The sequence below is a fragment of the Pogona vitticeps genome, chromosome 6 (assembly GCF_051106095.1).
Source record: "Pogona vitticeps strain Pit_001003342236 chromosome 6, PviZW2.1, whole genome shotgun sequence".
NCBI classification, from domain to species: domain Eukaryota; kingdom Metazoa; phylum Chordata; class Lepidosauria; order Squamata; family Agamidae; genus Pogona; species Pogona vitticeps.
In genome coordinates this window covers 112,978,573-113,004,951 of record NC_135788.1, presented here as the reverse complement: position 1 = coordinate 113,004,951, position 26,379 = coordinate 112,978,573, and the positions used below count along the sequence as shown (strand labels likewise).

The window sequence follows — 26,379 nt, the reverse complement described above, 5'->3', positions numbered from 1 at the left end:
TGAGCCACCCCAGTCAAGGCAGCCTCAGCATGGATGTTGAGGTCCCCCAGCACCAACAGCCTGGGAGTCCTCAACACCAGGTTCGAGACTACTGTACTTCCTCAGCTCATGTAGGGAGACTGTTGGTTGTCATGGCGGCCATGAAGTCCTGAGCCGCCCCAGTCAAGGCAGCCTCAGCATGGATGTTGAGTTCCCCCAGCACCAACAGCCTGGGAGTCCTCAACACCAGGTTCGAGACTACCTCCATCAGCTCAGGTAGGGAGACTGTTGGTACGCAGCAGGGTGGGTGGTACACCAACAGCATCCCTAATCTGTCTCGCAGGCCCAACACACAATACAGGCCCTCAAGACCTCCTCTCAAAGGGATAGGAAGCCTGGTCAAGGAGATAGAATTCCTATAGACTATAGCAACTTCCCCTCCCTGACCCACCGAGCGACACTGGTGCTGTACCGAGTACCCAGGTAGCCCGAAGCAGCAGCAGGGGCCTAGTCCTGAAGGCCAAGGGAGTCCGGCCAAGGGAGTCCGATTACGCTGAGCAGGATTATGGTAGTAATTGGTGGAAGGTTTCCAGTTTGAATTCCAGGTACCAGTTATGGGTGACCAGTTTGGCTTTCATGCGAACAATTTAAAGTCAGTTTGACATTTGGAATGGGTACTGAGGCAAAAGATTGCAGAAGAAATGTGGGAAGATATGGTTCTCGGCCCCATTTGGAATTCTCTGTTAGGACTTTGAAAATATATTTTTAATTTCTGCCCCTGTGTCTTTGTGTATGTGTAAATGTGTGTGCTTGTGTATCTGTGTAGTCGTTGATTAATTTGATTTTTTTTAAAAAAAATCTTGTGCCTATTTCATGGTGCATTTATTTGGATAAATGTGGATATTTTGGTGGTTGTCTTTCTGGCAATTTTTTTAAAAAAATTATTCATTTATTTTTTACACAGAAAAAAGCAAGACAAATAAGAAACAAGGATAAAAGAAAGAAAAAAAGCTAAGAAAAAAAACTAACCCCTCAAATAAAACTAACCCCTCCCCCCTTTTGGAATCAGAGACTCCAGCCTCGTTAACCCCTCTGCTCCCCCAATTTCATTTCCAGTATATACTGAGTAAATAGACATGCATCATAAACTTTGTTCTACACTCCTGTCTTCTTCTGGACCCAAGAATATATTAGTTCCCAGCTTTGTTTTACATAGTCTCTTGGCTGTTCCCATAGTACTTCTGATAGAGTGTCCAGTTCTGCTATGTCCCATAACTTCTTTAACAATTCTTCTATCGTTGGGACCTTTTCAGTTTTCCATTTTTGGGCCCAGAGTAGTCTAGCTGCTGTGAATATATATATATAAGACAATGCTTCAATTTATTATCATCAATACCTGATATGATATTCAGTAATGCTATTTCACGTTTTATATCTAATTTCTGCTGGGTAATTTCTTTTGCTACGTCCCATACCTGTGTCCAATAATTTTTGACCTTTTTGCATGTCCACCACATATGATAATAAGTTCCTGCATTCTTTTTACACTTCCAGCATATATTGCTGTTACCCTCTGATATTTTTCCTAATCTTACAGGTGTGTAATGCCATCTGTAGAACATTTTAAGGATATTTTCTCTAAGATTTGCTGGTTTAAGCATTTTATAGCTTTCTTTCCACATCTTAGTCTAATCATCGAGATCTACACTGTGCCCAAAATTTTTTGCCCATTTTACCATTGTCTCTTTCACCCACTCATCCTCTAAATCATATTCTAATAAGTATGTGTACATTTTTTAATTATTCTTTCATTCCAGAGCTATAATTGCAATTAATAATGAGCTGAAAGACCACGAATAGTGAATAATTAGTTGGACTGTGTTACTTGGCCTGCGGTGTAGATGTTTGTATTTTTAGTGGGGGATTTTTTAGTGGGTGGGGAGTGTTTGGGGAATTTTATGTGTGTGCATGTGTCTGGTCTCTGGGTGTCTGTGAATTTTGTTGTATGGGTATACTGTGTATATACTTACAATGACAATAAATTATTATTATTATTATTATTATTATTATTATTATTATTATTATTATTATTATTATTATTATTATTATTATTATTATTATTATCCGTATATATCCACAATCAATCCACTTGGACTTTACCCTCAAAAAAACCCACCATCCTATCTTTTTTGTATCTTGATTCTAATTTTATCATTGACCACCAATCAATAGCTACACCCATTTTCTCAAGCTCTTGTTTGTCCTTTATCATCTGCTCTTTAGTTAACAGATTTTCTGGCAATTTTTATGTTTGCTATACCGTTGCCTGCTTTTGAAGTGAATGGAATCCCTATTGCACGCTTTGCCTTAGTTTTCCTTGGAGCTTTTTGTAAAGGTGGTTTTTTGGTTGTTTGTTTCTTTGGAGTTTGAATTGATTTTCTGTTGCCTGCCCCACTCTTGCTGTTTTGTTGTGGCTTTACAGATCCTTTAGGGATTTTAGATTGATTTTGCCTAGAACCTGCTATTTTTAGTACTTTAGAGTTGTTCAGGCTTTTGGGTTGACTCTGTTGCCTGGCTTGTCCCTGGTTTATAGAATTATTTAAGGAAAAATGAAATGAAATGACCAAAAACAGTAAGACTGCTTTGTGTTTCAAAAAATCACCGGTGCACAAAGGAAATGAAAAGAAAAGAGGAGCCCATGAAAGAAACCAAAGTGAAGACATTTTTATGGTTACAGAAGGTGCTAAAATGAATCAAGGGAATCCTTGTGAACTCAGGTTACACAACTGTATATCTCCTAACCATTTGCACTTCTTTTACCTGATTACACCATATATCGATAGATTGCTCAATTCAGTTGCTGTAATAGATCACTAGCTACTACACAACATGTTTGGTAGCCATTTCTAGTCATGATGGCACTTTTTTCTTCTTATGCTTTACTCCTAGTGACAACTTTGTTCCACCTGAAAACAATCCTATCTCCTTACCAAATGCTTTCTTGTGTTCAGTTCAGGCCGCAGGATTATAATATACAATTTGGGGAAGAAGAGACAACCTAGTAATCCAGCACCAGAGGCCAAGATGGAGAAGATCTCCACGGCCACCATATATTTCCCTTTGGTGCTCAAGTAGGTGGGCACAAACGATATCCAGACACTGCAGAAAACTAACATGCTGAAAGTGATCAACTTGGCTTCATTGAAAGTATCAGGCAACTTCCTGGCAGAGAAAGCCAACATGAAGCTGATGACAGCCAAAAGGCCCATGTAGCCCAGGACAAGGTAGAACATGAGAGGTGAGCCATCGTTGCATTCAACAAGGATTTCATCTCTCTGGGAGTGCATGTCCAACTCCAGAAAGGGATGAGCCATTGCTAACCATACACCACAGATGCCCACTTGAAGGAAAGAAGAGGGAATGATGACTAAGACAGCAAGTCTCTTCCCAATCCACTTCCTTGCCCTATTCCCTGGCTTCGTGGCCATGAAGGCCAACACCACCATGATGGTTTTGGCCAAGACGCAAGCCACAGCAAGGGTGAAAATGATGCCAAACACCATTTGCCTCAGAAGGCAAGTTACTTTCCCCAGCCACCCAATGAAGAGGAGGGGGCAGAGAAAACAGATGAGAAGAGAAGAGAGCAGAGTACAGGTGATGCTCCAGTTATTTGCTTTGACAATGGGAGTATCACAGTGCCGAATGAATGTCCACATCACCATAGCTGTGCCCATGGAAAGGAAAAGATATGCAAAAACGAGAGCTGCTCCCAAGGGCTCCCCATAAGATAAAAAGATCAACTTTTTAGGAAGGCATTGGTTGTAATTTTCATTGGGATACTTATCTTCTGGGCACTCCTGGCATTGCTTAGCATCTGAAAGTGAGAAGAAAAGTATTAGAAGGCTGGGAGTAAACAAATTACTTAGCTATGGAGAAAAACACTCCACTTACCACTGTGGATGGAAATCTTCCCTTCAGGGCACTGAACACAACCATAGCAACATACTTGCTTCTCTGGCTGGACAAGCATGCTCTGTCCAGGATAGCAGCTCTCAACACAGGTTAATCTGAGTGGCGTCTAATGATAATCATAAGGAAAGGCATTTTGAATGTAAATGCTTCAAAATGATAAAGCTTCAGCACTGTTCCTCAGCTTTCAACAAAGAAGATATGCCACTACTTACAGTCATGACAATGGTAATATACTGTGCCATATGTCTAATTTATGGGTGGGAGGGAGGGAGGAAGGAAGGAAGCAAGGAAGGAAGCAAAGAAGGAAGGAAGGTGGTTTTGGAAACTGTTGAAATTCGAATTACACTTTATTGTTTTTCTTCTCAAATTATTGGTACTGTAGCAACCTAAGGTTTTATTGGTTGATATTTGAAGTGTCGAGATAATTTGTTGGTTAATGCAATGTTAGGTTGGAGTGCCATTACTGTTTTTGTCATGACTAAGGCAGGTGTAATGCTGGGAGCAGTAACAGGCCAGTTCAGACCATGACCAAATCCTAGTAGCTCTCTCCTTCTGCTAGGACTCCTTTCCCCACCTTCCATCATGCAGAAAAATGTTCCTGGTTTCATTTGGCTCTCTGCTCTTTAGAAGCTGTTACTGAATTCCAGGACATGCAGCAGAAAATTAATTAATTATTTTGAAACATTTCTTCTCATCCCCCATGAATGGGTTACAGAGCATTTCAAATAGATTTTTAAATGAAGTGGTTCAAAGCCGCAACATATTATAAAATTAAATCATTAAAATTATAGCATCAAACTCTGTACAAGCCAAGACCATCAAACTGAAAGACTCTGTGTAATAAGTTTACAGTGACCTGGTGCCAAAATAATGTAATATCACCACCAACCCACAATTGGGGTGCTAAAGCCGAAAAAACATGTCTCCACATACAGAGCAGTTCTCATTAGAGGGAAATGAAGGAGGGTCTCCTCCGGAGATCTTAATAATTGGGGAGGTTTAAACAGAGAGAGAGAGAGAGAGAGAGAGATGTTCCTTCAAATACCCAGGTCACAAGCCATTTAGAGCTTTATAGGACATGGTCATCACTCAGCACTCAGTAGAACTTTTCTCTCTCTCAGTATTAACTCTAAATATCTATTTTCATGTCAGTGAGGAAATAGAGTCTATATACAGTGGTGCCTCGCTTAACGGGCGCCCCGTTTAATGACGAATCCACATAGCGATTAAGTTTTTGTGATTGCATTGCATTGCTTGGGGAGAGTGTCTCGGCCCCGTGGAGTTCCAACTGTGGGGTTCCACAGGAGTCGATTATCTCCCCAATGCTGTTTAACATCTATATGAGGCCGCTAGCTGGTGTCATCAGGGGGTGTGGAGCGTCGTGTCACCAACTGCAGGTGATGCCGTCCTGTCCCTTCAGCGCTGCCTGGGGACCGTACTGGAATGGATGCAGGAGAATGGGCTGAGGCTGAACCCGGACAAGATGGAAGTTCTGAGGGTGGAGGCAACCGTGGCTGGCGATCTGGGTGGCTCTCTCGTTTGGGGGAGCGGCCCTGGCTCCGGCAAGTGGGGTCCGCAGCCTGGGTGTACATTTGGACCCGGCGCTCACCATGGAAACGCAGGTGGCGTCAGTTGTCAGCTCCGCCTTTTTCCATCTTTGGCGGATAGCCCAGTTGCGGCCCTATCGCGACACGGGAGCACTCACTACCTTAGTGCATGCGCTCGTAATCTCAAGATTAGACCACTGCAACACCCTCTACGTGGGGCTGCCTTTGAGGTTGATGCGGAAACATCAGATGGTGCAGAATGCAGCGGCCAGACTCCTTACTGGAGGGAGAAAATACCACCATATTTCTCCTACCCTGACCAGACTGCATTGGTTGCCCATTCGTTTCCGCATCGATTTCAAAGTTTTAATGCTTACTTATAAGGCCCTAAACGGTATGGGACCTCGATACTTGGCGGAACGCCTGCTCCCACCAAGATCTACCCGGACCACCCGCGCGAGCCAGGAGGTGAGGCTGAGGAGCCTGATGCCAAGGGACGCCCGGAAGTAAAAGACAAGAAATCGGGCCTTCTTGGCAGTGGCTCCTCACCTTTGGAACAATCTCCCTCCTGAGATTCGCGCCGCCCCTACGCTGGGTATATTTAAAACCCAATTAAAAACATGGCTTTACATCCAGGCCTTCCCTCCTGCCAGCATTTAATTCAATTTTCTTTCTCTTGTCTATCTATCATTTATTATTTTTGGAATGTATTTTTAGTAGTGATGTTTTTGGATTTATATTATTTTAATTGTATTCATGTTTGCTGTTAGCCGCCCAGAGTGGTATAATATACCAGATGGGCGGGATATATATAATATAATACATTTATTTATTTATATATATATATATATTCTATTAATGCTTCTCTTGCCTTCATCTTAAATTCTCCCTCTTCTATTTTCCTTGGTTTATACTATTTCCCTTTTGAACCATGTCATTTGGGTATAAATGGATCCACCATCAAGTAACTTATCCCATTTGTCTATGCCATATGAGAACAGTAGTCGGACTCAGCCCAGAGCGTCTTTTGTGACCACTGATGACACCATGTCTATTGTCTCCAAAGAAGACAATACTCTAGCCTACTTCAGAGACCTTTCAATGGAATGTATTTCAAAAGAAGCCTGAACTCCAAGTAGAATCTACAAAGACAAAACTAAAGTTACTCTATAGTGATGTATCATGAGAAGGCAGGATACGTCACTATATCCTCTGCCATCAGATCCTCTGCCATCAGATCTTATCCTAGTAGGCGTTATGGTCCTTTTAGATGTTGTTGGACTTAATGCTATTAAGCCAGATGTTCTTAATAATCTTAGTGGCGCTAGAGTATGAGTCTTACAGTCGAGACGAGTCCTCAAAGTCCCCAAGGTTTCAAAGGCATGTATTTCAAAAGAAGCCTGAACTCCAAGTAGAATCTTCAAAGACAAAAGTTCTGTATATTGACGTATCATGAGAAGGCAGGACTCACTGGAAAAGACAGCAATAAGAGAATATGAAGACTAAGGAAAACTGAGAAGGATTGATATAATAAAAGAAGTCAGAGCTTCTACTTTTCAAGATGTAAGCATGGCTCTTAAGGGTACAGTGGTGCCTCGCATTACCAGAGCTCCGTTTTACGACAAAATCGCTTTACATTGAAGGTTTTGCGATTGCAAAAGTGATCGCAAAACGATGTTTCCTATGGGGGAATTTCGCTTTGCCATGATCGGTTCCCTGCTTCAGGAACCAATTCTCACAAAGCGATGATTTTCAGCCAGCTGATCAGTGGTTTCAAAATGGCCACCGGATAAAAAAACATGGCTACCCGCTCTTTTCTGGGACGGATTCCTCGCTGCACAGGCAGCAAAAATGGCCACGCTATGGAGGATCTTCGCTGGATGGTGAGTTTCAAGCCCCTAGGAATGCATTAATCGGGTTTTAATGCATTTCTATAGGCTTTTTAATTTTGCATTACAACAAATCCGTTCTACAGCGATTTCGCTGGAATAAATTAACGTCGTAATGTGAGGCACCACTGTATAACTTTTCTGAGGTGCTTCATGCATTGCCTTGCTATAAGCCAAAAAACACATAACAACGACAAAGTAACTCAAGATGTTAGACACATTAAAAGTCTTGATCCTTTGTAATACTTTTGTGTACATTTTTAATACTTCGGGCCATCAGCATAACAAACTCAAGAAGCCTTGATAACCTTCCCTATAATTATCTCAATTACTGTGTTCCACATTCTCTTTCCCCAATGACCCTGAGAAATGTGGGTGTTTCTCTGTCAAAACAAGGAGCAAACACTCTTTCGTCTATAAAGTCTCCACTTCAAGGAACTGACAACATGCCAGTCTGAAAGAGGGAGTGGACAGCACTGCCAGTCTAAGCTTCTCTGTATGTTCTGCCAGGAGTGAGAGCACTGGTGGTGGCTGGAGAAGACCATGAAGGAGTCCAAGGGAGGTGAGTCCCAATATTGGTCAACCTTCTGTCTGATTTTGTTGATGCTACCTTATTCCCAACAGAATATGGCCCCTTCCGTTTGTGACTGGAGGACAAGAGTTCAAACTTCTTTCCCTAAAGATTCAGATGAGATGAGTTTTGGGCACTTTGTATCCATTACACTTGCTGATTTTGCTCTGAAGACCTTTGTGAAATACCCAGATTCTTCTGAAGTAAATGCACTGTAAGTAGTTCTTTTTCATTGCTTCATAAATGAGACTGTAGAATGAAGCCAAGGGCATTTCCTCTCTTCATTAAACAAAGTATTTAATTAAAGCTGTTAATCTTCTCACCCTCTAAACGTTGAGGACGTACATGGTGATTAATCACCTAGGATCCAATTGAGCAATACTGCATATTTTCGTAATGATGGTGTCCAACTGTCTGATGCAGGTTTGGACATATTGTTAGAAGACATCAAAGGGGCCTGCTTTCTGAGCTTGGACTGCTCTGTGGCGGGCATGGGACTTAGCCAGGCTAATGCCTATGGTGTGGCGGGTAGCGCGGAAAAACATGTAGTCTCGGTGTGTCCCATTTGTAATTTATGTAAGCCAACAGCACATCCAACCTCCCGGCTTTGGGAATCGTGCGATTACAGGGCTGGTGGTGGGAAGATGCGCTGGGCCCCTTCCGGACCAACAGTCATCAATTAAAGATGTCTTGAGGTCTGGCGTGTTTATTAGAGGCCAGCCGGGTTCCTCCTGTCTTTAAGACCACTGGAACCTGGGGTTGGGGACTCGCTCATAGACTGATCAAGGGTTATTTAGATACCCTGCCTTCACCTGTTTCCTCACTACAGCAGGCCCCTCCTTTGACGATGTTGCCGATATACAATTTGATCTGATCTAATAAAGTGTGGCCCGTATTTAATCCATATCATTGTCTCGAGTCTCTATTCCGGGACTGGGTGGGCAATACTAGACCAAGTATGTCATCTGTTAACAATTTCTTCAGGATCACTTTGCCTGCTAGAAATCTAAACTGAGACATTATTTTTTATTTACTACTATTAGTCCTTTAGGTACTTGTTATCCTTCATGTTCCATCTTATCATTCATTCAGACCTTTACAGCATAATCAACAGATCATTTCAAGTTGTTAAAAGAAATTAATATGCTGTATGAAAGCAACAATACTATCATGCCATAGGTGACAGTAAAAAAAAAAAGCAATGCATTAAAATAATGCTAACATTAATACTTTAAAATGGGGCTGTAAATATGATTATTATTTATTTAAAACATTTTAGCTAAAACCTCCAAAAATTCAATGATAAAAGTTAAAGATAACATTTAAAATCTGTTCCATATGGCTGTCTTCATACATCTTAAACTTTATGGCAATTGACACAAATATTTTGCAAATACTTAGCGCTACTTGTAGTGGCTTTAAATGCAAATATTGTGACTCTATTTATTGTGTGTGAATTGGATGTTTGTAATAACAAGCTCAATTTCTCTGGAATGCTTCTATCTTATCGACCATTTATGTTTACTTATTCTGCTTCTGAGGGCTTCCTCAATTCCATTTGCTGACTCCTTTGTCCCATCTGCCACGCATGTAAGCCATCATTTCCATTCCCCTCCCTTTCATGGATAAGTTCACCATTTGCTTTTCTTCTGTTGCTGACTTTTCCATAAGTAGGGCTCACTAATTCACTCTCCATTGCACTGTATTTTTTGATTGTCTCTTCTGACAGTTTCTGGGATCTAAAAATATCCTTGTCTCCCTTTGTTTGTAGTTTTTTGTTATTTAATTTCAATATGTCTTGTTTCCTCTCTCAATCCTTGCCATCCCCCTTGGAGAGTTTCTATCCCTTCTTCCCTTTGAATCTCAACTGTATCCCAACGTCTTTAATTTGTTCAGATAGCTGATCTATATTTCCATTTATATCTTGTAATCCAAAGACAAAAAATTCTTGCATACTCTTTTCCGGGGATTTAAAGAAAATTGATCCATAGTTCAAAGAACTCCAGATTTCGACAAGTCCCTTTCTAGATTTGTTTCCAGCAGAAGTAAGACACAATAGATATTCACAAACGCATCTTATGTCCTGGAGCAAATAAAATTAACAACTGAATCTTCCTCTCTGGTCCTCATAGAGTCTTATTCTGGCTGCTTCACAGATTTAAGTACATAGTCATCTAGTCCTGCTGCCCTAGAAATGAACACTTTTCCTCCCCTGTCTTTCCTCCCTCCCTCCTTTCTTTTCTCTTTCTCCTACTTAAGCCTCAAGTGAGGAGGCAGTACTCACTCGTCCAGTAAGATATAGTCACTTTCTCTCCCCAATTAGTTTCACTTTTTTCATGGTTTAGGTCCTTCAAACTTTGAAGGACCTAAACCATGAAAAAAGTGAAACTAATTGGGGAGAGAAAGTTTACTTCAAGTTCTATTCATGGGGCATTCACAGCTTAGTGCCAAGATGGCTCCCAGATTATTTCTGTACTCAGACAAAAGAGTACATCAGAGAGAAGCAACACCAGAATTTCATCTCTCCTGGTTAAAGTCCTTTCTCCACCTAGTCAAGAGGGCGTTGAAAACTAGGGGTCCCAGTCTGTTTTGGGAGCCCTCCTGAAACCCAACCAGTCTCGCTGTGATGAAGCCCCACCTCCTGGAATCACAGAAACTGCTAAATGCAGAAAGCAAGAATATGTCAGGGTGCAGAGGAATGGGAGACAGCTTGGGAAAATGGTGTTGTGAATCAAGAGAGCCAGACTACAGAGGAGAAAAGGTGTTGGAGAGATGAAGTTTTGTCCAAAAGCTTGAAAGAAATAGGAAAGATGGTCGGAGATGAAAGAGAAAATTATCTTTTATAATTCCCTGATTTTGAAGCGAAAGATCTGAAGGCAGGGTGTGTTCAGGAAGGGCCTCGTGAAAATCTCCCTCAAATTGCTCTCCATCTACAAAGTTGGGAGGAGTACGATATCTTCAAACATAGCAAGGAAGATGAGTCCACTGGAGAGAACAGCACCAATGTTTTGCAGGAGGGGATGTGCCCCAATGGGTTCTACTTAACAATCTTCAAAGCAACCTAGCCACTATGATCAGCAGTAGGAAAAAAAATAAAACTGCTCTATCTGTAGATCATTCTAAAGATAGACATTTTTCAGTCATTCTTCTGCATGTTTTTCCTGAGAGGGAATGTGGTGCCTGCTGAAAGAGTTAGTTCTACATTTGTTAAACCTGTATCTATAGTGAAGGAAAAGTGAGAAATGTGGTATTTTGGGTCCTCTCATATCTAGTGTTCTACATGTGTCCTACACTACGGAGATTCATCCATCCAAGAATTATTTTTCCATAATATAGATGACTACATGTAACTTGCTCTTAGGACTAAATTCAGGGCACATTTAATAACACCATAATGGTTCCTTCAAACAGAAAATTGAGCAGTTTTGTGAAATTTCGTTGCAGTGTAATTCCAAAGAACTATCAGCACATCCTGGCCTCTGTTTTTGCCATCCGCCAGATCAACCAGAATGCTCAATTTTTACCCAATATCACATTGGGTTACAAGATTTATGACAATGCTTTTAATCCCTGGAGAAGCTGCTGGACCACCCTGGATCTTCTCTTCATGAGCAGAGGGCATCCCCTCAATTACAACTGTGGCAGAAAAGAGAAAGTTCTGGCCGCCATTGGTGGGCTCACTTCTGAGAACTCCAGACAGATGGCCACCATCTTCAGTATCTACAATATACCTCAGGTATGTCCACACGTTTAGAAAACAGTAACCTCATGGAAAGGCCTTATTTGTCTCCCGCTTCCATTGCTTCCTCCTATTTGCTAGCATTTGCTTCCACCTGTAGAATTCATAATCCAAAGTGACAACAAGGTGCTGGAGTTCAGGAATCAAACCTTCTATTTCATCATTGTGCTTCCTGGTAAATATTTAGTTAGAGCAAATGTATATTTCATAAATATGTGGTGCATTTTTAATGTAAGAGTTATGATGCTTTCTCTATCAGCTCAGCTATGGCTCCATCAGTCCTGCATTACGTGACAAGAGTCGGTTCCCTTCTTTTTACCGGATGGTCCCCAACGAAGATGCTCAATATGATGGGATTGTTCAGCTCTTGAAGCATTTTGGATGGAACTGGATTGGTGTCATCGTTTCCGAGGATGATAGTGGAGAATCCTTCCTTCAGACCTTGAGACCACGGCTTGAACACAGTCATATTTGCATTGCTTGGACAGAGGTGATCCCACTAACAACAGTGTACTTGCCAAAAGACATCATGTGGGAGAGGATGCGCTCAATCTATTGGATCCTTTCTCTGAGTGAAATTAACGTGATTCTTGTGAATGGAGATAAGCAGTCTCTGGAGGGGTTACGATTAGTTTTAGACATCTTTGAATTTCACAAAATGCAGCCTCAAAGGAGGGTGTGGGTGACCACGGCTCAGTGGGATTTCACAGCTTTACCTCCTGGGATAAAACTCACCACAAAATCTTTCAGTGGAACCTTGTCCCTCAAACTCCACACAAACGTGGTGCCAGCATTTGAGAACTTTCTGGAGAATATGAATCCATATCAGGATCAGATTTATTTCATCCATGTGTTTTGGTGTACTGCATTTCTCTGCTCATTCCCACTTTATAACCTCAGTGGTCCAAATTGGAAGACTTGTAATGGGGGAGAGAAGCTGAGAAGCCTTCCTAGAAGTGTGTTTGAAATGGGCATGTCTGGCCAGAGCTACAGCACCTACAATGCTGTTTATGCGGTAGCTCATGCACTCCATGCAGTCTTTTCATCAAGAGCTAAGCAGAAGTGGAAGGGGCCTGGAGAGAAATGGAGCCTCCAGCACATTCAGCCATGGCAGGTAATTAGAACTAGAAAATTCAAAGAAATTGTGCAATGTGAGAAACAGGAGTGAATCAATCTCATTCAAAAACAAACAAACAATAAATAAAACTAAATTAATCCAATACCAACACCAAGCAGAATAGAGCAAAAGGTGTTTGTAGCCCTAACTTTCAAATCACAGCAGTACACAGAAGGTTCACTTTTCTTCTTGAAGAGTGACAGAGAGGGAGTTGTCGATGACTGTGTCTTTCACAAGTGCATCAAACACCTTTCCAAACATCCCTAATTTGGTTTTAAATGATTTGTTTTTTTTAAATCCATGTTTCCTTGAAGTAAAAGAATTGTGTCTTAAATGAGAATTATGTTTTAACTAATATATATTGTCTTCTGACAACATCTGTTACTCGGAAACAATGTAAAATTATCTTTGTGTGGAAGAGAGAGAGAAAGACAGAGAGACAGAGAGAGAGATTGAGATTACAGGATGGGGGAGAGAGGTTCCCTTTGGGAGCTTCAGAATGTGGGAATCTGTAAACTGCCCAACGTGGCCTCAGTAGCCAGAGGATTTCTGCTTATGATTTAATGTTACTGAGTCAGAGGAAATTTGCATGGATCAATAAACACATCACTTGATACTACTGGTGCAAAAAAAAAGTCTTCATCGGTTCGTTGAGAAGTCCTGGAAATATCCCACCAGTTGTTCTTTTAACTCTTCCATTGTGTTTTACATGGACAATTTTCAGATGCTGGAAAGCACAGAGTATTTATCCATTTCTTCAAATATGACTAAAGAAGTGTTTTGTTTTGTTTTTCCTCCTCTGGACCAGCTTCATTCGTTTTTAAGAAACATTCGGTTTAACAACAGTGCTGGTGAAGAAATATTTTTCAACGAGAAAGGAGACTTAGAAGCAGGATATGATATCATCAATTTTGTCAGGTTCCCCAACGAATCCTTCCAGACAATCCGGGTTGGAAGTGTGAACCCTGCGGCTCCTGTGGGCCAGAGATTTGTGTTGAATTCAAGTGCCATCAACTGGAATGAAAAGTTTAATCAGGTAGATATGCTTTTTCTTCATCATCGATCTCATTTCTGAGTGTACTTTTGATATTGCTATGCGGTAGTGCTGATATTTTTTCAGAAGAGGCTAAGAACACAAGATAGAGAAATGTGCAGAAGGCTTTTCAAGCCTGAGACACTTAAAGTACCTTGCAAGAGTCCAAATGGAAGGTAGTTAGTGGATGAATAACATTTGGTATCACAGCTGGTATATTGTCACAGATGGATAAAAAGGACTTTTGAAATACCAATTCTAGCTTTGTTTTCCATTGATTGATTGATTGATTGATTGATTGATTGATTGATTGATTGATTGATTGATTGATTGATTGATTGATTGATTGATTGATTGATTGATTGATTTTCAAATCCAATAAGGACATACTGAGAAAAAAAGAAAGAAAGAGGAACAAACCAGGTGATCCTCTTTGGCAGATAATTCTTCTACAAAGATAGACTTTTCTGCTTCAAATTCCACATTTTTCTGATCTTCTTTAAATCTTTCTGTTAACTGTACACATGCAATACACTAGAATTCATAAGTGTATTCTATTAATGCTTCTCTTGCTTTCACCTTAAATTCTCCCTCTTTCATTTCCCTTTGTTTATAATATTTCCCTTTTGAACCATGTCATTTGGGTATAAATGGATCCACCATCTATGCCATATGAGAAGAGTAGTTGGACTCAGCCCAGAGCGTCTTTTGTGACCAGTGATGACACCATGTCTATTGTCTCCAAAGAAGCACAGCAAATTAGGCAAATTTTATGGAAAAGCATCAGGATTCTGGCAAAAAAAAACCCAACCAACCCTTGGAATATTTGTAAGGAGGAAACAGATTATCTAGACCCACTTCAGGCCTGACAATGGGACACGGACAGCTTTGGTCATATTGGCGGATGACCTAGGCCGGGAACTGGACAGGGGGAGTGTGTCCCTGTTTCTTCTGCTGGACGTCTCAGTGGCTTTCAGTACCATCGATCACGGTATCCTTCTGGGCGATCTCTCTGGGATGTGAACTTGGAGGCACTATATTACAAAGGCTCCAGTCCTTCCTGGAGGGGAGACCTCAGAAGCTGCTGCTGGGTGACTCCTGCTCAACATCCTGGCCTTTGGCCTGTGGTGTTCCTCAAGGTTCTGCTTTGTCACCCACGCTTTTTAACATCTACATGAAACCATTGGGAGAGGTTGTCTGGAGTTTGGGGGTTGGGTGTCACCAGTATGCAGATGGCACCCAGCTCTATATTTCCTCTCCGCGTAATTCCAGGGAAGCTGTCTTGAGTCTTGACTCTAAACCAGTGTGTGGCATCAGTAATGGGCTGGATGAGGGCAAACAAATTGAATCTTAATCCAGACAAGACAGAGATGATACTGGTTAGTCAGAAGGCAGATGAGGGAATAGGGATACTATCTGTGCTGGATCAGGTTACACCCCCCCCCCAATGAGAACTCAGGTCTGCAGCTTGGGTGTACTCCTTGATTCGTCCCTAACCTTGGATGCCCAGGTCTCGGCGCTGTCCAGGAGTGCATTTGCACGACTAAAGCTGGTGCGTCAGCTGTGCCTGTTCCTTGCGAGTTCAGATCTGGCTACAGTGACACATGCCTCAGTTGCATCCCATTTGGATTACTGTAAAACACTCTATGTGGGGCTGCCTTTGAAGACAGTTTGGACAATTCAGCTGGTTCAAACATCTGCAGACAGATTACTGACTGGGGCCAGCTACAGGGGGCATATAACACACCTGTTACAAGAACTGCACTGGCTACCAATCTGTTTCCAGGCCCAATTCAAAGTGCTGGTCATTATACACCAATACAACTTGGGTTCAAGCTATCTAAAGGATCATATATCCCGATATGCACCTTCTTGGCAATTAAATTCAGCAGAGTGGACCCTCCTCTCAGTTCCATTGCAAGCACAAGCACAGCTGATGTGGACACGAGGGAGGGCCTTCTCTGTGGCAGCTCCCAGGCTATGGAACATTCAACCTCGGCAAATCAGGATGGCCCCTTCCCTTGAATCATTTGGGGGGAAAAGCTAAAGACCAATCTCTTCTGACAGGCTTTTAACAATTATAACTGAATTCCTGAACCGATTTCAGAAGAAATTTTACTCTCTTTTATTTTTTAATGTTTTAATGTTTTAATTGTATTTTAAATCATATATTGTTTAATATATCTTTTGATATTAAACTTACTGTGTCTTTACATTGTGTGAATTTTAATTTTGTGAGCCGCATAGATAGATAGATAGATAGATAGATAGATAGATAGATAGATAGATAGATAGATAGATAGATAGATAGATAGATAGATAGATAGATAGATAGATAGATAGATAGAGATAGAGATAGAGATAGAGACAGAGATAGAGATAGAGATAGAGATAGAAAAATCTTCCTCTTCATCAGGGGTCTCCAAACTGTGGCCCGTGGGCCACATCCTGCATAACTTGCCATTTTATCCAGACTGTTCCCTTCTGAGAAAGGCCTTCAGCTCATATGGGAGAAGGGTGGCGAGTTTCCGGTTGTCTGTGCTTGTGTGTGCATGTGTGTATGCGGGCCTCCATACGGGTGGGTAGACATCCGTGTTTCCTGGGGTGCATACGTGTGTGTGGCTGCGTCTACAAGCACATTCCCTTAGCCTTCAAAAATGTAGAAAATATACGATGCGGCCCTCATGTTCAAAAGTGTGGAGACCCCTGTTCCTCATGATCATTTAACTTCTAAATAACCTTCCTTCTAAGTATCATTTAACTTCTTCCTGACTTTCCTTCTGATGATCATTAGAATACACCCAAGTCCACCTGTGTGGAGAGCTGCCACCCTGGAGAGAGTATGTCTGTCCAACTGGGGAAGCAGGTGTGCTGCTATGATTGCATTCCGTGCCCTAAAGGGAGGATTTCGATCCAGATGGGTAAGTGAAGGAATCCAAAAGCACCTATGGAGAAAAACAGGAATTTTTATTGCTTCTGTACTGGTGTTCCTGCCTCATTTTGTTAAATCGAAGAACAAGGATGTCCCAGAGAGTATCAACTTTGAAAAAAATGCAGGACTCATTCGAAGGATCATTTTCTCTAATGGATAAAAGTTGTATGACTCCAAAACTAAGACCAGGTTGTTTTCTTTCAGATACAAAAGAATGCCAGGAATGCCCCGAGGACCAGTATCCAAACAAGAATCAAGACAGTTGCATTCCCAAAGCCTTAAGCTACCTCTCTTATGAGGGACCCTTGGGCTCAGTACTGACTAGCTTGGCCCTCTTCCTTTCTATCACCACCATCGTGGTGATGGGGACTTTCATTCAGTACCGCCACACTCCCATGGTCAAAGCCAACAACTGGAGCATCACCTGTGCCCTCCTCTCCTCTCTCCTCCTCTGCTTCCTCTGTTCCTTCTTCTTCATTGGACAGCCTGGAACTCTCACCTGCCTTCTGAGACAAACGGTGTTCGGCATCGTCTTCTGTCTATCTGTTGCTTGTGTCTTAGCCAAAACCATCACTGTGATTGTGGCCTTCATGGCTACAAGGCCTGGACTTGGGATGAGGAGATGGGTTGGGAAGCGGCTGGCAGGGTCAGTCATCATGGTGTCTTCTCTTATTCAGGCTGGTATCTGTGCGGTCTGGTTGATTACCTCTCCCCCCTTCCCAGAGTTTGACATGCATTCTGAGACTGACAAAATCTTAGTTCAATGTAACGAAGGTTCAGACCTCATGTTCTATCTTGTCCTGGGCTACATGGGGCTGTTGGCCCTCCTCAGTTTCTTGGTAGCTTTTTTTGCCCGGAAGCTGCCTAATACTTTTAATGAAGCCAAATTAATCACTTTCAGCATGTTGATGTTTTGCACTGTTTGGGTGTCTTTTCTGCCAGCCTATCTGAGTACTAAAGGGAAATACATGGTAGCCGTGGAGGTCTTCTCCATCTTGGCTTCCAGTGGTGGCATGCTGGGTTGCATCTTCTTTCCCAAATGTTATGTTGTTATTCTCAGGCCTGACCTGAACAACAAGAAGCAAATAGTAGGGGAAAAGATGAGATACAGATGAGAGAGAAATCACATCATCTTCAGTGAATTCCTCTGGGGAAAATCTTAAAGAAATGAGTTATCTTAGAGGCCTTGATAATGGTCCTGGTTTTGCATTGTTTTCATGGTATGTGAGGTAGGAAAAATGTCTGTTGCCCTTTTGAGGTCATACCTACAGAATTAAATTCAAAGTGGGTGGTGTATTTTTCTTATATTTGTCAGCATGTTGACTAGTCAAAATGTATTCAGATTGGGTGATACGTTTTTAGAATTATTTCTCATCAAGAAAGATGATAAACCCTCTGGATTGCCAAGTGTGTCAGTTTCCTATGATCAATTGATGAAGTCATGCTATGATATGGCAGAAGTGTCCTCTTCATCTGAGTTTACAAGTTTATTAATGAGCAGCGTATTTTATAAGATTCAGGGCCTTGCGATGGAGTGCAATAAGTCACTGCCTGTGAGGAAAAAGATCAGATGCTGATGTAATCAATTTATCTCTACTCTTGAAACAGTGCCAGCAAAACAAGGGTGGTGGCTCATTGGAATTTTTTATTTGTTATTTACCCATTTCTAAGAAAATTCAGTTGCAAACCCCTTGAATTTTGGGACACAACTCTGATATATAAGAATGGGAGACATGACCCTGACAGTCCCTCATTTTGGTCATTCTAGTGTGTGATTTTCATTCAGGTCCCGAAGAAAGAAATGTGACCTTACTGATATCACCCATGACAGTGGTATCATTCTAGTGTGTGGTTCTCTCTTGAACCTCCCCCCCAGCTGTTTTAGACTTCTCCTCCCATCATCCTACTTCTGATAAGGTTATTTAGGGCTTCTGGAGGTCACCTCCCAAAAATCTCCAAGGCCAAGTACTAAGAATGAGAATGTGATCTCTCTAGGATGAGAACATGGAACACAGACTTCTGTTGACTCCAGCACTTCCAGAAGTGAGAGATCTTTATTCCCTCCCTTACCAAGCTTTGAGGACAACTGTGTTCCATATTTTTCAAGACCAGCATGAAAGAACCAGTCTTCTAGAAGTCGAAAAAAAATGCTATTAACCTGTTTCTGATTCACAGGTGGAATTTTGAGGCTTCTGCCCAGGTCATGAATATTAATGTAATATCTGCATAGACCAATTTGAGTGCTGGAGGGGTGGAGTCATGAGACATAAGAGACTCAGCAGGAGGACAGAGAGTTTTAATGGAGTTACGGAGATTGAGAGTTTCAAGAGAATTGAAGAGTTTGGGAGTTTCGGCGGGAGACTGGTTGAGAGTGGATAAAGGAGGATGCTTGCTTGAGAGTTAAAAACATTGCTTGAACTATCATCATCTGTAACAATAAAGAAGTTCATTTTTTAAGTGACACATTGCCTGTACTTCTATTATTCATAATAAACAATATTGATGTAATCAACTGGTGGCAGCCGAAAGACACATAGTGTGAGCTCTTAGTTTGGTGAAACAATCAGGGGCCATATGGGGATCATGACAATCCCTTTCTCTCAACTAATCCCAAAAAGCGCAGAAAAACTTTATAGTTTTAGTTTTCATAAGGCTTAATTAATTGACGGATTACTTGGGATAGGTTCTCTTAACATTGTCACTTGGACACAAGGTGGCACGTTCTTTATGAATACTTCTGTGTTTAACGATTTCCAGTGAGAAGAAGAAGAGGTTGCAAGAGGAAGAGAAGATTTTAGGAATCATGACACTAGACTGAGGTGACCCTGATTTGGGGAAAGTCAGTTAGGATGTCCACCAGACTCCTCCTTCTCTCTCTTGTCCCTTTTTATGAATTCAAGAGAGAGATATTTTTAATGTCTGTCCACAAGCAGACAAAGAACTTTCTCTTCAGGATGGTTTTCCCTTAGCCATTAGCTATCTGAGAGCGTTTTAAATAGGGTACTATACCTTACTGCTTTGAATCTCTTTTCTGGTGCTGTTTTCTTTTTAAAAAAAAATCATATGTAAAATTTGTACGATATTTCTAAAAGATTTGTATACTTACTCTTTTTAGCATTTAAATATTGTCTTTTAATGAGGTAAGGCACTTTGCGTTCTTTTTAAGGAGAAAAGTGAGGTAAATTATTATAAATAAAATCGTATAAATAAATAATTAAATACTCTAGCCTACTTCAGAGACCTTTCAATGGAATGTATTTCAAAAGAAGCCTGAACTCCAAGTAGAATCTACAAAGACAAAACTAAAGTTATTCTATTGTGACGTATCATGAGAAGGCAGGATATGTCACTATCTCCTCTGCCATCAGATCCTCTGCCATCAGATCTTATCCTAGTAGGCGTTATGGTCCTTTTAGATGTTGTTGGACTTGATGCTATTAAGCCAGATGTTCTTAATAATCTTAGTGGTGCTAGAGTATGGGGGAATTTCGCTGTGCCATGATCGGTTCCCTGCTTCAGGAACCGATTCTCACAAAGCGATGATTTTTGGCCAGCTGATCAGCGGTTTCAAAATGGCCACCGGATAAAAAACATGGCTACCCGCTCTTTTCTGGGACGGATTCCTCGCTGCACAGGCAGCAAAAATGGCCGCGCTATGGAGGATCTTCGCTGGACGTTGAGTTTCAAGCCCCTAGGAATGGATTAATTGGGTTTTAATGCGTTTCTATAGGTTTTTTAATTTCGCATTATGACATTTTCATTCTACAGCAACTTTGCTGGAATAAATTAACATCGTAATGCGAGGCTTGCTATAAGCCAAAAGAACCTGACAACACATAACAACAAAGTAACTCAAGATGTTAGACACATTAGAAGTCTTGATCCTTTTTTGTACTTTTGTTACATTTTTAATACTTCAGGCCATCAGCATAACAAACTCAAGAAGCCTTGATAACCTTCCCTATAATAATCTCAATTACTGTTTTCCACATTTTGTTTCCCCAATGACCCTGAGAAATGTGGGTGTTTCTCTGTCAAAACAAGGAGCAAACACTCTTTCCTCTATAAAGTCTCCACTTCAAGGAACTGACAACATGCCAGTCTGAGAGAGGGAGTGGACAGCACTGCCAGTCTAAGCTTCTCTGTATGTTCTGCCAGGAGTGAGAGCACTGGTGGTGGCTGGAGAAGACCATGAAGGAGTCCAAGGGAGGCGAGTCCCAATATTGGTCAACCTTCTGTCTGATTTTGTTGATGCTACCTTATTCCCAACAGAATATGGCCCCTTCCGTCTGTGATTGGAGGACAAGAGTTCAAACTTCTTTTCCTAAAGCTTCAGATGAGATGAGTTTTGGGCACTTTGTATCCATTACACTTGCTGATTTTGCTCTGAAGACCTTTGTGAAACACCCAGATTCTTCTGAAGTAAAAGGACTGTAAGTAGTTCTTTTTCATTGCTTCATACATGAGAATGTAGAGTGAAGCCAAGGACATTTCCTCTCTTCATTAAACAAAGTATTTAATTAAAGCTGTTGGTTGTCTTGTCACCCTCTAAATGTTGAGGACGTACATGGTGTTTAATCACCTAGGATCCAATTGAGCAATACTGCATATTTTCGTAATGATGGTGTCCAACTCTCTGATGCAGGTTTGGACATATTGTTAGAAGACATCAAAGGGGCCTGCTTTCTGAGCTTGGACTGCTCGGTGGCGGGCATGGGACTTAGCCAGGCTAATGCCTATGGTGTGGCGGGTAGCGCGGAAAAACATGTAGTCTCGGTGTGTCCCATTTGTAATTCAGGTAAGCCAACAGCACATCTAACCTCCCGGCTTTGGGAATCGTGCGATTACAGGGCCGGTGGTGGGAAGATGCGCTGGGCCCCTTCCGGACCAACAGTCATCAATTAAAGATGTCTTGAGGTCTGGCGTGTTTATTAGCGGCCAGCCAGGTTCCTCCTGTCTTTAAGACCACTGGAACCTGGGGTTGGGGACTCGCTCATAGACTGATCAAGGGTTATTTAGATGCCCTGCCTTCACCTCTTTCCGCACTACAGCAGGCCCCTCCTTTGACGATGTTGCCGATATACAATTTGATCTGATCTAATAAAGTGTGGCCCGTATTTAATCCATATCATTGTCTCGAGTCTCTATTCCGGGACTGGGTGGGCAATACTAGACCAAGTATGTCATCTGTTAACAATTTCTTCAGGATCACTTTGCCTGCTAGAAATCTAGACTGAGACATTATTTTTTATTTACTACTATTAGTCCTTTAGGTACTTGTTATCCTTCATGTTCCATCTTATCATTCATTCAGACCTTTATAGCATAATCAAGAGATCATTTCAAGTTGTTAAAAGAAATTAATATGCTGCATGAAAGCAACAATACTATCATGCCATAGGTGACAGTAAAAAAAAGAAGCAATGCATTAAAATAATGCTAACATTAATACTTTAAAATGGGGCTGTAAATATGATTATTATTTATTTAAACCATTTTAGCTAAAACCTCCAAAAATTCAATGATAAAAGTTAAAGATAACATTTAAAATCTGTTCCATATGGCTGTCCTCATACATCTTAAACTTTATGGCAATTGACACAAATATTTTGCAAATACTTAGCGTTTACTTCAAGTTCTATTCATAGGGCATTCACAGCTTAGTGCCAAGATGGCTCCCAGATTATTTCTGTACTCAGACAAAAGAATACATCAGAGAGAAGCAACACCAGAATTTCATCTCTCCTGGTTAAAGTCCTTTCTCTACCTAGTCAAGAGGGGGTTGAAAACTAGGGGTCCCAGTCTGTTTTGGGAGCCCTCCTGAAACCCAACCAGTCTCGCTGTGATGAAGCCCCACCTCCGGGAATCACAGAAACTGCTATATGCAGAAAGCAAGAATATGTCAGGGTGCAGAGGAATGGGACACAGCTTGGGAAAATGGTGTTGTGAATCAAGAGAGCCAGACTACAGAGGAGAAAAGATGTTGGAGAGATGAAGTTTTGTCCAAAAGCTTGAAAGAAGTAGGAAAGATGGTCGGAGATGAAAGAGAAAATTGTCTTTTATAATTCCCTGACTTCGAAGGGAAAGATCTGAAGGCAGGGTGTGTTCAGGAAGGGCCTCGTGAAAATCTCCCTCAAATTGCTCTCCATCTACAAAGTTGGGAGGAGTATGATATCTTCAAACATAGCAAGGAAGATGAGTCCACTGGAGAGAACAGCACCAATGTTTTGCAGGAGGGGATGTGCCCCAATGGGTTCTACTTAACAATCTTCAAAGCAACCTAGCCACTATGATCAGCAGTACGAAAAAAAATAAAACTGCTCTATCTGTGGATCATTCTAAGGACAGACATTTTCCAGTCATTCTTCTGCATGTTTTTCCTGAGAGGGAATGTGGTGCCTGCTAAAAGAGTTAGTTCTACATTTGTTAAACCTGTATCTATAGTGAAGGAAAAGTGAGTAATGTGATATTTTGGGTCCTCTCATATCTATTATTTTATTTATTTATTTATTTATTTATTTATTTTATTTATATCCCGCCTATCTAGTCGCGAAGGACTACTCTAGGCGGCTTACAACAGGGAAAAAATACAATAAAAATAAAACAACAAATTACAAAACAGGTAAAAGTAAAAAACAATAAAAGATAAGAAAATCAGAAGTAATCTGGTGAGAAGGCCTGCCGAAACATCCAGGTCTTTAGTAGATTCTTAAAAGTGCCCAGCGAGGGAGCTCCACGAATACCAGGAGGTAAATTATTCCACAGGCGAGGAGCGACCGCCGAGAAGGCCCTATTTCTTGTTTTCTCTTTTCGGGCCTCCCTCGGCGTTAGGCTCCTCAGCCTCACCTCCTGGCTCGCCCGTGTGACCCGGGTAGAACTTGGTGGGAGAAGGCGTTCCGCCAGATATCGAGGCCCTAAACCGTTTAGGGCTTTATACGTAAGCATTAACACTTTGAAGTCAATGCGGAACTTGATGGGCAGCCAATGCAATGCGGCCAGAGTGGGCGAAATATGTTAGAATTTTTTCACTCCACTGAGTAATCTGGCCGCCGCATTCTGCACCACCTGTAATTTCCGCAGCAACCTCAAAGGAAACCCCACGTAGAGCGCATTACAGTGGTCTAATCTCGAGATTACGAGCGCGTGTACTAAGATGGTGAGCGCCCCCACCTCCAGGTAGGGCCGCAGCTGGGCTATCCGCCTGAGATGAAAAAAGGCGGTGCGGACCACCGACGCCACCTGTGACTCCATGGAGAGCACCGGGTCCAGATGGATCCCCAAGCTGCGTACCCCATCCTTTGCAGGGAGGGTCACCCCCCCAAAAGAGAGGGAGTATCCCAAAGAGAGGGAGTTTCCCACCCTCAGTACTTCCATCTTGTCCGGGTTCAGCCTAAGTCCGTTCTCCTGCATCCATTCCAGTATAGTCCCCAGGCAGCGCTGGAGGCACAGGACGGCTTCTCCTGCGGTTGGCAAAAAGGAGATGTAGAGCTGCGTGTCGTCCGCATACTGGTGACACGAAGCCCCACACCTCCTGATGACCCCACCCAGCGGCCTCATATAGATGTTAAATAGCATTGGGGAGATAATCGACCCCTGTGGAACCCCACAATTGAGGCTCCACGGGGCCGAGACCCTCTCCCCAAGCTGAACTCTCTGGGGACGGTCCTCCAAGAAGGAGCGGAGCCAGGACAATGCCAGACCACCTATTCCCAACTCGGAGAGCCTCCCCAGGAGGATACCGTGGTCAATGGTATCAAAGGCCGCTGAGATGTCGAGGAGGACCAACAGGGACACTTTGCCCCTATCGGCCTCCCTCAGTAGGTCATCACACAGGGCGACCAAAGCCGTTTCTGTGCCATGGCGGGGCCTGAAGCCCGACTGGAATGGATCCAGGGCATCTGTTTCTTCCAGGAGCGCCTGAAGCTGGTCGGCCACCACCCTCTCGACTACCTTGCTAGTCATCTAGTGTTCCACATGTGTCCTACACTAAGGAGATTCATCCATCCAAGAATTATTTTTCCATAATATAGATGACTACATGTAACTTGCTCTTAGGACTAAATTCAGGGCACATTTAATAACACTATAATGGTTCCTTCAAACAGAAAATTGAGCAGTTTTGTGAAATTTTATTGCAGTGTAATTCCAAAGAACTATCAGCACATCCTGGCCTCTGTTTTTGCCATCCGCCAGATCAACCAGAATGCTCAATTTTTACCCAATATCACATTGGGTTATAAGATTTATGACAATGCTTTTAATCCCTGGAGAAGCTGCTTGACCACCATGGATCTTCTCTTCCTGGGCAAAGGGCAACCCCTCAATTACAACTGTGGCAGAAAAGAGAAAGTTCTGGCCGCCATTGGTGGGCTCACTTCTGAGAACTCCAGGCAGATGGCCACCATCTTCAGTATCTACAATATACCTCAGGTATGTCCACACGGTTAGAAAACAGTAACCTCATGGAAAGGCCTTATTTGTCTCCCGCTCCCATTGCTTCCTCCTATTTGCTAGCATTTGCTTCCACCTGTAGAATTCATAATCCAAAGTGACAACAAGGTGCTGGAGTTCAGGAATCAAACCTTCTATTTCATCATTGTGCTTCCTGGTAAATATTTAGTTAGAGCAAATGTATATTTCATAAATATGTGGTGCATTTTTAATGTAAGAGTTATGATGCTTTCTCTGTCAGCTCAGCTATGGCTCCATCAGTCCTGCATTACGTGACAAGAGTCGGTTCCCTTCTTTTTACCGGATGGTCCCCAACGAAGATGCTCAATATGATGGGATTGTTCAGCTCTTGAAGCACTTTGGATGGAACTGGATTGGTGTCATCGTTTCTGAGGATGACAGTGGAGAATCCTTCCTTCAGACCTTGAGACCACGGCTTGAACAGAGTCATATTTGCATTGCTTGGACAGAGATGATCCCAATAATGACAGTGTACTTGCCAAAAGACATAGGCTGGGAGAGGATGCACTCAATCTATTGGATCCTTTCTCTGAGTGAAATTAACGTGATTCTTGTGTATGGGGACAGGCAGTCTCTGGAGGGGTTACGATTAGTTTTAGACATCTTTGAATTTCACAAAATGCAGCCTCAAAGGAGGGTGTGGGTGACCACGGCTCAGTGGGATTTCACAGCTTTACCTGCTGGGATAAAACTCACCACAAAATCTTTCAGTGGAACCTTGTCCTTCAAACTCCACACAAACGTGGTGCCAGCATTTGAGAACTTTCTGGAGAATATGAACCCATATCAGGATCAGATTTATTTCGTCCATCAGTTTTGGTATGCATCATTTCTCTGCTCATTCCCACTTTATAACCTCAGTGGTCCAAATTGGAAGATTTGTAATGGGGGAGAAAAGCTGAGAAGCCTTCCTGGAAGTGTGTTTGAAATGGGCATGTCTGGCCGGAGCTACAGTACCTACAATGCTGTTTATGCGGTAGCTCATGCGCTCCATGCAGCCTTTTCATCAAGAGCTAAGCAGAAGCGGAAGGGGCCTGGAGAGAAATGGAGCCTCCAGCACATTCAGCCATGGCAGGTAATTAGAACTAGAAAATTCAAAGAAATTGTGCAATGTGAGAAACAGGAGTG

At 42.2% G+C, this 26,379-nt stretch overlaps 1 protein-coding gene and 1 long non-coding RNA gene across 2 annotated transcripts in view; one reads left to right on the top strand and one right to left on the bottom strand.

Moving 5' to 3' along the window:
- LOC144583411 (uncharacterized) overlaps window positions 1-26,379 on the bottom strand; it is a 409,702-nt gene that overhangs the window by 65,359 nt on the left and 317,964 nt on the right. The gene's annotated exons all lie outside the window — the stretch shown is intronic.
- LOC144583724 (vomeronasal type-2 receptor 26-like) lies at window positions 15,236-17,894 on the top strand. Its single transcript, XM_078378232.1, has one exon. It carries the CDS (start codon window positions 16,869-16,871, stop codon window positions 17,892-17,894), a length of 1,026 nt encoding a protein of 341 aa, XP_078234358.1. The 5' UTR covers window positions 15,236-16,868.

What these genes read in the sequence shown, in the direction of transcription:
- LOC144583724 (XM_078378232.1), top strand. Translation starts at nt 16,869, where the DNA reads ATGTCCCAGAGAGTATCAACTTTGAAAAAAATGCAGGACTCATTCGAA.